Source organism: Aythya fuligula, chromosome 1 (assembly GCF_009819795.1).
Source record: "Aythya fuligula isolate bAytFul2 chromosome 1, bAytFul2.pri, whole genome shotgun sequence".
Taxonomy (NCBI): Eukaryota; Metazoa; Chordata; class Aves; order Anseriformes; family Anatidae; genus Aythya; species Aythya fuligula.
Genome location: NC_045559.1, coordinates 71,007,243 through 71,020,269, shown reverse-complemented (window position 1 = coordinate 71,020,269; position 13,027 = coordinate 71,007,243). Strand labels below are relative to the sequence as shown.

The following is a 13,027-nucleotide window of genomic DNA, read 5'->3' as shown; positions in this document are numbered from 1 at the left end:
AAGCTGCTCCTTGTTCACTGAAAAGAGGGGAACAACACTGCTCTCCAATAGTTTCATCATAACAATCACGCATGCTATATTAAGACAATCTCTGGCCTGAATCTAATACAGACAGCTTACTTTACTCTGCATAGTTTTGGAGTGGATCACCCAGTCCCTGTAAACACTAGGATAGCATCAACCATTGATCTGCCTTTTTAAAAAATGAAAGGAAAGAAAACTGCTCATTTGGATCACTACAGTATTTTATTTTACTTCTTTTAGAAAGAAATGGAATGTTTTGTATGAATTTTAAAGCTGTTAGGTCATTCCTAACTTATTTTTGAGGTGTATTTGTCACCTGCCAATTAACTTCCAACAATAACCCCATCACAATGCAATTTTAAAAGCATGGCTAGGAAATCAATTTCTGAATAACATTCAAATTATTTTTTGCACCCAATGAGCCAACTTTTGTTGGATAAATAATGATCTGCTACATGTACACATTCAAGAGCAGATTCTGTCCACAGCAATGCTGTGTGACAAGAATGTTCAAGACAAATGTGTCAGGAAAAGAGTGATTGATAGTGTTTTAGAGATATCTTGAAGTCATTTGGTTCAGCAGCACGTGTGACCAGGGAGCTCTATAGTTCGAGTCATTCCCTCTAGAATGGTGGAAATCAATTTCAAGGAGATTACCCAAGCAGTAAAGAATGGAAATAATACATTGGCCTTTCCTTTATCTTAAGACAGGTGTAACTGTTTCAAAGTAAAATGAATGAATCTATGTTTAAGATTCATCAATCAAACCATTACTAGAGAATCAGGCATAAATAGAGAAGCAATGCACAAACCAAAGATCAGAACTCTGCCAAAGCCCATTAATGCAATAAATAGGGATTTTCTGAATGCTCCTTCACTTGCAGTGGATTGTAGCACCTGCCAGTTTGGGTGCATTTTTCTTCATAATTACTACAACAGACTGATTTTTATGTATTTACAGAAAGCATAAAAGTTTTACTTATCTGCAGAATGGACTCCAAAATAATAGAGCAGTATAAAAAATGTGCTTTCTCTCCTATCCAGCATGACAGAGCATTAATTATTTAGGTTTAAAGTAGCAAGTAGTCTGCTCTACAAACTAGACAAAAGAAGTCCAGCTTGCCTGAGACAGTATGACAGCGTTAGCACTTTGAAAGGCAGCAAGGCCAAGTCTGCCAATGTGGGTGTGTGAATGTGCATGCATGCATGCACAAGAAAATTATTAACTTTGGGTAAATTCACATTACCAAAGATATGGGTACCTGCATACATATACTTGTACATAAATACATGCACATGGGAGAAATGTTATTGCGGTACTCTGGAATTTACAATACTGAAAGTTACAACTCACAGCAAAATGAATCCTTTGATATAAAGTGGCTCATTTGCATGTTTTACATTACTGTAAATATTCCATTTAATGCATGCATAGATTGCATGAATTTGTATTCATGAAAACCATTCGTTATTTCAAATGCAAATGTTATATGTATGCATGTTCCATTTGCCCTAAGTTTTTTTTCCATAAATATCCTAGTATCCAAAAGCTGTGGAAAAACAATGAATGTTCCATAGGGAGGTCTGAAATGCAGGCGGTATGATATGGTAGGTACAATTTTAAAAGGCAATTGAGTATCATGTTGCCATTTAAACATGAAAAGCTCCTGCTGAACATTCACAGACTAATTTTCAATGAATTTACTGTGTTTTTTTTAAAAAACAAAAACAAAACAAAACAAAAAAACACTAGAAAGGACTGTCCCTTTCCTGATTGAGTATGTAGCTATTTCCATGCCCAGGCATTCAGCTATGAACACCTTCTAGCTGTCTAGAGGAAAAAAACTGCACATTTAATAGAGTTATGTTAAATACCCCTGATTTATATATGTCTGATGCTGCAAGATAAGGACAATTATGCATTGCTTGAAGTCTACGAACAGTTTCATTGAGATCAATGTGACCACTTCAATGTTAATGCTACACATCCGCTTCAGCTGTCTCCTGAATTGATGTGTGTTACCTACAGTCCTAAAATGTGTGTTTTACCTACAGCTCAGTCAATTTAAGAAGCAGCAGAAAGCACAATCCTGACTGAGGGAAGAATAGAGTATCAATCATGACTGGTTCAGCAGCAGAGAGGAACTGAGAGAATTGTTCAGTCTCAATGTTCAAGCAGTATATGGTTCATCCACTGAGATTGTGTCAGGTGCACATATTAGTTTTTGCATCAGTGTTTTTACAATTTGGATACTTGCTTAAGAGGAACTTCACAGAACAAGAATTTGTTCTGAATTTTACTCTAGATTTACTGGGAAAGTACAGGTACATGCAAAGGCAGATCACAGCTTTCCACTAAATAAATTCTTTGGTAATTCCAGACAAAGAACAGCCTGTTCCTTATGCTGGTCATCTTCAATGGAAAAAAAAAAAAAATTAGTCTGTCCACCTTCCCACTTTTCACATGAAACTTCCAGAGGCAGATCACTCAAAATATCTGATGCACAAAGTGAGATGTACTTGTCTAAAAGACTTGATCAAACTCTACACTAAACTACACAATTATGAAAAGGAACATTCAGTGAAACAGTGCAATTGCCCCAGAAAGAAGATACCACTCCTTAAGCTTAACCACCTCGAGAGTTTTTCAAACAGAAATTGGCACACTGAAAAAGTATTTTGCAAGAAGAGACCATTGCCATCGCAGTACAAGCACTTGGACTGAGATATAACAATGCAATATTCTTCTGAGTTCATTAGTGCAAGTTTCCACATGTGAACCCCACACGGAATGCTGCACATGAAAAAATGTAAACAACAGAGAAGTTTCTATTCTCATCGGCATGCCAGCCTCAACTTCCCCCACCCCAACACACCCACCCTCCCCCCCTTCATATAAACGGTTTCGAGTTCCCTTATAGTTCACAAGACCCTCAATATCCATCCTGCTGGAGAACACGAACAAGCTTCTTCATCAACAAGGAAGAGCCAGAAGAACAGCTACCACAATTCCTAGATACCTAGAATGAAGCTGGGCAAATTTTCAGAGTACCAGATCCAGAAATCAACTGTAGTAGCCTGTAGTCCATCCAGGCTTTTTAAAGTTTTCTCAGTTATCTTTGACTATGAGAAGGACTCTTTATTATAGCTGGGATTTCAAATGCCATGGTTTTCCTTGGAGCTGAAACAAGACAAGGCTCCAGTACGCAAGATCGGCAGCACTAGCAAGAATTACTTGTCACTAATTCTGTCAACAGTATGAATTAAAGCCCATGCCACATTTTCAGATTATTTCACTTAGTTGAAACTGGATGGGAAACAAACAGAGAACAATGAAAGCCAAATGGCACCTCTGCACTGTTATTTCATCTATACTATGCCCAAAGGCTAAGAATGCAAAAGCCTTTGTAATGAGAGAGAAGATTCAGAGGTCCAACCGTTGAAGGCATTGAGCACCTTCAATGTGGATTTAATATCAACAGAAGGTGCGAATGCATAATGCCATCTAGAATCAGGTGTACTGTGAGCTCTGTTACAGTCAAAGCAAATTGAGAACACTGCACTGGAGTCAAAGAGGAGTTAATAGCATCCTAGGTTGTCTCTCAACCTACAGAAATAATGTTTTCAGTTGATTATATACTCTCCCTTTCAAAATCACCACTGTGAGACTAAAGGGAGAAGGGGCTAAATAAGATAATATACAAAAATAGAGATGTGAATATAAAATGGTTTGGTTAAGAATATCTTAAATTTGACATTCACAGTGGTTAATACTAAAGTATTAAACTCACACCACGCAAAAGAGGAGGTATGTCAAAATCATACTGAGAAAACTGGCTTTACCTAACAGAAATCATGAGCAGTTAATACAGCAAGGGAACACCTTCCAATGATCAAAACATCTATTTCTTATGGACAGTTGCTCCACTGAAAGTTAAATGCTTCCTTACTAGGAAAAAAAATAATATATATATTTATATATATATATATATATATATATGATTTGGATACTGTGGTATCAATACACACTGAAAGTACTGCAAGGATATATTATTCATTTACAGGAAAACTAACAATCCATGGTTAAATTTATAGTTTATAAATATGCTGTCTATATTATATGTGGTATAAAAATATTTGACATTTTGTGGGCACTAGGTCAAAATAAGTTTTTCTTTTTAAGGGACTAAAAGTCATTCAGGTATATGCATATTACCCTTGTCAATTACGTGAAAATAACACTTACCCGGTACAAAACAGAATCCTACTGTGTTGGCAAAATGAATGAAGTAATGTATAGCATGACACTCACTGCATGACAAGGCTAATTAGGAGGGGAAAAAAAGAATTTACAGCAGCCCAGTTCTAGCAGTATTTCAAATTAGGATTATATGATTTAAGTGATATGGGAAGGAAGAAAGGATGCAGAAGAGATGAGAAAAGCTAAACAGTGTTAAGAAAGCAAACTTTAAAATATACCCAACAAAAATCATTGAAATTCTAGAAGCAAGGAGAGAGCTCTAAATGCTCTAGTTTGGTAAATGCATTAAAGAAAAACAGAGGTGTCTTCTTTTTAAAAAAAAAAAAAAAAGTGATTATTTTTCTGGATTCACTGCTACGATTGCTGTATTCCTGTAGAAAACAAAGCCCTTTATGTAAGGTTAATATCTGTCCTGACTGCGTTTTCAAGTTTAACTTTAGTTGTTGGCCCTCTGTAGTTAATATAGAGGTTATTTGGCTACTTCCAAGTATCTATGGTATGCTGCTCTGAGACGGACTTCTTTATTATTAATTATTTCAAACATTTTTGGTATTGACAAACCCCACAACATCTCACCTCACTGGACAAGTGACACATCCTGGTTCTTCCATTTCCTTATGTGCTCAGTCACTTCACTGGATTAAGGCATGTTTTTGAGTTCTGTTTGCAAAAATAAAAACTTTTTGTACAAATGTTTGGGTTCTTTTATACAAAAATTTTTCTTCTTATGGCACAAGCAGCAGTTGCTGTTTAAGAAAATATATAAATATCCTTTTTTTTTTCTCTCTCTCTTCTGTACAAATATCTCCAGTATTCCTCCACCCCACTTAATAACATTTAACTGTACACTGTCCTACCTCATCCCTCGCCAAGAGCTCCCTCCCCCCTCCCCAGTGGAACATTTTGTATTTACACATTCACGGCAGAGGCAGATAATGGAGGGGGGGGCTGCCCCTCATGAGGAGTCTGTGCAGGGGGATGGCGGTGGCGGGTAGAGATGGTGTGAGTAGCTCCGCTCCGTGTACGGGGAGGGTGGGCAGCTCTCATAGTTCTCCTCCGCCGAAAGGTACTGGCTGCGCGGAGTTGGAGGTGGTGGGACGGGCTCCGAATCATAGTTCAAGTCACTGGTGTAGCCCTTGGCCGTCGCTGCTGTCACCCTTCGGCTGGGGGCATAGTCACTGTCGCAGACATCCGTGCTGCAGGGGGTCGTGGGAGGTGCAAAATGCCGGTAGCTGTAAGGCCTGTAGCTGCAGCGGGTGGGGAGATAGATGGGAACAGTGTTGACATGGAGAAGGGCCATGCATTTCAGGCAACACAGCCGTGAAAAAGTGAGTGGCAGGTAAGTCAGGGTGGGAAAAGGCAAGGGGCCAACCTCTGCAGCAGATGCACAGCATCACCTTTCTCTCTGACACAGCGAACTTGCTAACTACTCATGTGGCCAAAGTCAGCCTTTGCACAGTACCAGTCAAATTAGAGTAACCAGTGAAAAGGATACTAACTATTCATTACCTACAAACAACAGGCTCCCTAAAGGCCTTAGCTGAAGTTAAAAAAAAAAAAAAAAAAGTTGCTCCTGAGAGTGGGGCTGGAAGCACACTGTGGGGAAAAATAGATGTGTTTCAGTCTTGGAGAATATGTTCTAGTATCCATAAATTGGATAACGGACTAATTTCCAAGTTGAGAGAGAAACCAAAAATCAACTGGTACCCTCATAGCAGTCAGGAGAATCACCTGCCAGACAAGAAACTTGGAGGGAAATCCCAAAGGCTGCTACCATAAAGCATTTTTTAAAATGAGCCCATTTTTAAATGGTGAGGTGGTCGGCTACCATCAAAATCCGTAGCTTGGGGCAGGTGGAGATGCAGCTCCTCTGTATTCAAGCCAGAACGTTAGTAAAGACCACAACAGATCTGAAGCAGCAGAACTAGGTTTTATTTTTGGGCTGGGGAGCATTCTGAAAACATTTAAGCCTACACTACATCTCTAATTCCATTTATAACACTAGAAGTCACATCAGCTAACCAGTGATCAGCAGGGTTCATGCTGTTGCCAAGGTTTGGTTATATTTCATTACTAAATTGCTAATCATTTTTTGTATGGCTGGAAGGGACCATTATAAACATCTACTCTGACCTTCAGCACAACAGAGGCCGTATTTTCTGCTGATGGAAAAGAGGTATCTTTTCAGCCCCAGAGACCTCATTATCCAAAAGCCCCCAAAGGCTGTGTGCTAGGGAGGCATTTCTTTCAGGAGACATATACAGCTATCTCTTCTCATTGACTAGATCTTCTAGTGATTTGGGAGGGGAATCTTTACACCCTTGGGTAGTAGGTCACTTTTTTTTTTTTTTAATTAGTTATGAAATGATAATGAACTCTAAAGGAAGGTGAGAAAGATGTATTCAAATAAACAAGGATAAAACTTACATGTCCATAAATATCGGTCAAAGAAAATAAGTAAAAGGTTAGCAACCTTTTTCAGATATTATCACTAAATATGTCAAATTAGATTTGTTGTGCTTTATCTAGGCCATTAATATTACTCCTGAAATACTAGCCTTCATAGTGCCAACTTCCTTCCACTTGGTGTTTGTCTATCATTTCTCATAATTACACAACAAATTATTTATAACAAGGCTAAAACAATGCAGGTTTCATTCCAGGGTATGTGTCTTTGGCTCTGTTATCATGACACCAAGTCAGCAACTAACTTATTTTGTGACAGGAATGAGTGTTGTTATTCTCCCTAAGGCAATATACCCAAGAGGTGTACCACTAACCCACTTACTGTATGATTAACCTCAAACGATGCTGCACTTAAACACACACAGCAGTGACATGATACATGTGAACCAATTTAAGCATCTGTTTTAGTACTTGCAGAATTAGTGCCTTTGATTGCAATTCTTATGGAGCAGGGACTGTCTTTATTCTGCATTCTACACTAACAGCTTTGATCTTGACAGAAGCCATTGTAATAACAATTACCTGTAGGATCTATGAGTGGATGGGCTGTTTGAAGAATAACCAAATTCCATGGTATAATGTGAACGTTCAGTAGCTGGTGAAGGTGGTGGGTTCAAAATCTAAGGAAAAAGAAAGAAAAAAGCTGCAGTTAAGATATGAAGGAGAATCCAGAAAACATCAGTGTTATAAGTTTTCTTTTTAGTATTTTTTAATAGGAACCTTAGGTTGAGAACTACATGCACAGCCCCTCCCAACAAACAGGATTTTTCCTATGTTTATTCCCAGTTCTTTAACAGATCCTGGAAATCCTGCTTGTTACCATTCCCATAGAAGACATTACTAAGCTCTTCTCAAAAATGATGACTGCTGTTGATATTTTGACATACCCAGTGCTGAAAAGTAAAGCTGAAACTAGCTGTTCAACAGTAGATTGCCACTGGGGATACCACTGCCCTAGGCAAACTGGCAAATATCTACCCCTACTAGCTTGTAGTTCTTAAGCACTATGCTGTTTAGAATATTTGCAGTTTGCTGTCCAAGGCGAGCATTTGTTCCCTTTACTGTCATACTCCTACTTCAGAAATTGAATTTTTATTAGACTAATTTGAAGATACAAAATGATGATTTGATTTTCAGGACTGCAAAACAGACAGTTGAATATTTCATCCCGTGCTGACCAAGCATGTAACTAATGCTAGACAGCAACATGTGGACTTCATGTAAAGTAGCTAAAACAACCATCAGATCATAGAATGCTTTGAGTTGGAAGTGACCTTAAAGATCATCCGGTTCCAACCCCTCTGCCGTGGGCAGAGATGCCTTCCACTAGACCAGGTTGTCCAAAGCCCCATCCAAGCTGGCCTTGAACTCTTCCAGAGTTGGGGCATCCACAGCTTCCCAGGGCAGCCTGTGGCAGTGCCTCACCACCCTCTGAGTGAAGAAATTCCTCCTAACATCTAATCTCTTTTAGTTTAAAGCCATTCCCCTTGCCCTATCATTACATTCCCTGTTAGTCTCTCTCGCTTTTTTGTAGGCTCTCTTTAGGTACTGGATGGTTGCTATAAGGCAGGCTTCTCCAGGCTGAACAACCCCAACTCCCTCAGCTTATCTTCATACGCGGTGCTCCAGCCCTTTGATCATCCTTATAAAAATCAAGTAGATTGTGAGCCCTCTAAGGCTGGTACCAACATGTATATAGCATCTAATGCATCACATTTCTGTTCTGTGACTATAAAAATGCTATGGAGTACAATGAAAGGAGATTGCTCTGCCAGAGCTGGTCAATATTTACAGTTATTTTTTCATCTCTTCTGACACTCTAACATCTTTTTCTGTCACTGAGCTCTATAAAGCTTTAAAAAGTAGTATAAAATTCCTATGGTTTTGGAAAAAGACAACCTCTTCTCCCTTCCCTTCCAAAATCACATTTCATATTCAAACAAATTTGTTAGGCTAGAAATCTAAAACAAAACATTCCTCTGTCAACTAATTATCCCGAGGCACTTCCCTGAAAGTTATTAAAGGTCTATGAATAACAGAATGACTTACTGGAGGAAAGTAAGTGCCTTTGGTACTTGAAGAACTACTGGAAGAGGCTCCAGTGACATGGGCCCTGTCATAGGGTGGTCCGCTGCTCCCTCCCATAATGCTGAGGGAGCTGATCACAGATTTACCTCGAGACATCCCTAAAGAAGAACAAAGATGTATGTCAATATTCAAATCAAACAGAGAAAAGGAAAACATTAAAAAAAAAAAAGTAGGGAGGATAACAGGAGTATCAGCAAAGAAAAATTAAAAGCAAAATTAATCTTTACGGTATTAACAAATTCAATACTCCTTAATGGAGAACCAGAATGAAGACTGCCAGGGGATAAGCATGTTGGTTTTGAGTATCAGCCACTGAACTGTGGGACTTGGTGCTGGGCTGTACTAAAGCTGTGTGAAGAGAAATAGATTCCTTTCACTTGAACGGCTGTAAAAGACTTGAGAGAACAGGCATTCAGGCACTATTTCTATGCCTTGGAACAAAACATGAAACTGACTCTGACCACCTAACTGAGCAACTGAAATTTGTGCAGGAGAAGAGAGGGTTTATTCTTTCATTTCCACACTGTTAAGTAAGCTTTTGCTGCTGGACTGAACCATGCTGGCAGAGAGTCCAAGCGGGAAATGGAGAGGTATGCAACTGTGCTCAAAATAATGGTGAAAGTTCTCCTCAAAGACCTGCTTATGAAAGCAGGTTATTACAGAAAGCAAAGAAATTTGGTACATTATTTTAACCCTATAACAGACTCACAAAACCTGTATGTTCTAACTGGAACCTGCTGGATCTAAAGCCATAGGTTACAATATATAGTTAATCGATATATACAAAAGCAATGAATATAATCAAGTCTCACTTTTTAAACAGCAATAGCATCACACACCTGGATTGGCATCGGTCACTTGATCATCAAATGAAATAAGCCAAGAATACAGTTATTGCTTTTCATTACAGACTTTATAAGAAGTTTCACAATTATACAAATACAATCTACAAATCTAACAAGAATAATTGTACACTCTTGAAAGAGAGTGACAGAAGTATAACTCTGTATAACTTTACCCTCTACTGTCACGACACCTTGCTGATGCTATACTACCACAAAAAGAAGCTGCTTGAGCAGCAGCAGAACTCCCATGTTTATCTGTTTGAACTTCTGGCTCTGTCAGGTATCTACATGCTGGATGTGGATGGCATGGGTAAAATAGCAGTTCATTATTATCAAGGATAGCAACAACCATTGACAGTCCTGTCTTTCAATAGCTTTACAGCAAGAATTATGTATCTGGAATGGAAGTCTCCTGTGCATACATGCACAGTACCCTCAGCTACAACTATGTGGTGCCAAAGAGCAAGGCAAGGAACACACTATTTACTCACCAGGAAGAGATCCTGACAAAGAGCTCGGGTGAGGCACATAACCAAGAGGTACAGAGGCTGGTCCGTGCACCACATAATCATTGGTCATTGTTTCCCCATCTCCCTTCATGCGTGGGCATAGCACCCTCTGGCAGATGAAGTACATTGCTCCAACCACAAAAACTGTGAGGATCACACCAATGATGGAGCCTATCGTGTTGTTGGGCTGTGGAGCAGGCTCCTCTGTCGTGTCTAGGAGAAAGGAAAATCATACTATAGAAGCTAATCCAACAGCTTCAGGTACCAACATCAGTTTTCATGATCTCTTTCCATAGCCTTTGCTTCTGTAGGCAGACAACAGCTTTCAAATTAATGTATTTTAGGAACAAACAGGCACTGGGACAGGTCTGTTTGAAGGCTTTGGGAGGCCACCTGTGCACATGAATAGCTGCACACATGCAGATGTTTTCGAACCACAGATGCCAGGACAAAAACAGTACATGCATGTGCAGGGGGGCTGATGAACTAGATCACAAACTTTCTACCTGCTCATAGGCAGGATTATCACCCTTTGATCTCTGTGAAGATGACCTGCAGCCATGACTTCAGGTTCTGTGCTAGGACTCCAGTTAGGCTTTTTTTTTTTTTTTTTGTCATTAAAGACAATGACAACTACTTCTTATGTTTCACCTTGTCACATAAGCACTAGGTTATCACTCTGCTTAACAGATTGGCACTCCATCTTCTCAACTATGTAACATTAATTTATGCTGAACAGTACGGATGATGCATCAGTAATGAATTTTGGGCTTGCTGCTATTTAGCGAATTACGTAACCCACTCTACATCTCACCCATTCTGATGTTTACACATATCAGCTGTGCATCAGCTTTAGAGGTGCCATCTTTACAAACAATCTGTATCTGAAGTGATTATTCAACAGCTAAAACGAATGGCTTCCCCTACAATACTGATTCTAAGCAATGACATTTATAGGAGTAACTGACAACCCCCTGCCTGTGCTTCATGAATTTGACAAGAAAAGCAGACTTTAAAGTATTTTCCTGTTCTAGTCGGTGTTTTACATCTTAACCATTACTGTAAGTCTTTTCCTCAACATATTTCCTTCTCCCTGAACACCAAACCCACACTTTAACCAACCTGTCACAGCCTACAGAGATAAGAAAACAGACTTCTGATCATATTGGAAGAGGAACAGTGACAACTGCAACTTACTCTGGGGGGCTAATTTTATGTTACAAAAACAAATAATATCTGACCTATTATAAAGATAACCATATATGTCATCTGATAATGTTGCTAATAACTTTGTAGCATGACAGAACTTCTCGTTACTCCTTCCTAAGATTAGGGGTCCCAAATCTGTCATTGCATTTTCAAGTTACATGTATGTCATCTATGATACATAGATACCTAACACAAGAAGAAATGTCCCTATTTGCAAGTTCTTTTAAAATACCAACAGTGAAAATGAACTTTCAAATTGGAATTTTAAAGGTGGTGGTTTCTTGCAGAACTCTGGAGATTTCAAGGTAGGGAATATCACATGTTACAAATCACAAATCAAGCTCAAAATTACATCTTTTCAAGATGCAAATGAAATTTTAGAAGGTTTATTCTGTAAACAGTGTTGATTTGATTCTAAAAGCACCTGCTATTAATTCTGTGGATGAGAAAATGGTGAAGCAGAGAGCAGTTTTATATAAAAGCCTCATGCTGCTAGAAGGATTTTTAATACTGCACCATCTCAGCTTACAAACTCATAATAGTAAAACGAACCTCTTATTTCCCTTAAAAGTTTTAAAAGGTATGTAGAAAAATTACTAGCCTGCTATGCTAACTCAAAATAATAGTTATATTTGTGATTCCTGTTCTGCTACATTGTGCATTAATTGCATGACAGCACTTACAAACAGGAGCATCCATTTTGGGTACAATTCATTCAGATTAAAATCTAACTCATTGAGAAGTTAAGAAATAAATAGCAGATAACTCAATCAAGTCTCTAGTCTCAGGGTTTACACTTACAGCATCCTTGTTCATCTGAGCTGTCACTACAGTCCAAGTTGTGATCACATTTCTTGCTTTTACCAATGCACTGCCCACTGGCACAGCGGAACTGATCAGTTAAACAAAGCACTGGAAAGAGAGCCCCCCCAGACAGCAAGAGTCAGTATCAAAGACTTCTACTCTTTAAAACAATTAAGAGAACCAGACACCAAGGCACACAATCTGGGACATCTTGAGAGAGCTTAGTCTGTTGCTAGCTTCATTTCTTGAAGCAGCCAGTGGGGCATAAAAGTCCCTCATGTCAAAAAATGATTAGATGTTCTGGAGTGAATATTGCACAGTGGGTACCTGGTCCTCATTGTTTATTTTCAGTAAGATCACTCTACGAGACAGTCACCTCAACTGAAATAACTCAGAAGCAGAAGGCCACTGAGAATGCAGGTACTTATCGTGGGACATGGTTATTGTAAAATTACTGTAAGAATCCCCAACTATAAGCATTTACTGTAATATAAGTGAGAAGAATTAAGTTACTAAAATTAAATCTGCCAAACTACAATGATAAAATTGTTTAAGAGAGAAAAATGTGGTTTCTCAATGCCCTTGTACTCTTTCTGTAAAGCAGAAGACTCCCTGATTATGGGACAATATATTTCACTTGACATTATGTTTTCAAACTGAAATGAAAGACAGAATACAAAACTGGAGTTTTGCCAAAAATAAAATAAAATAAAATAAACTACTATTCTGGGAAAAAAAGGTGCTGTTGTTTACTCATAACTTTTTTTCCTGTTTCACATAAATTCAGAAATTCTTTCTGACTTCAGTTGAATTAAGAAGTT

General features: G+C 38.6%; 1 protein-coding gene across 1 annotated transcript in view; it reads right to left on the bottom strand.

Annotated features, from left to right (window-relative positions):
* Window positions 1–4,603: 4,603 nt before the first annotated feature.
* The window catches only part of LRP6 (LDL receptor related protein 6), a 125,035-nt gene continuing 116,611 nt past the window's right edge, over window positions 4,604–13,027 (bottom strand). The window contains 5 exon segments of the mRNA XM_032191628.1: window positions 4,604–5,532; window positions 7,274–7,371; window positions 8,801–8,937; window positions 10,176–10,406; window positions 12,204–12,314. Of these exon segments, the coding sequence (XP_032047519.1) occupies window positions 5,241–5,532; window positions 7,274–7,371; window positions 8,801–8,937; window positions 10,176–10,406; window positions 12,204–12,314 (869 nt within the window). The 3' untranslated portion in view covers window positions 4,604–5,240.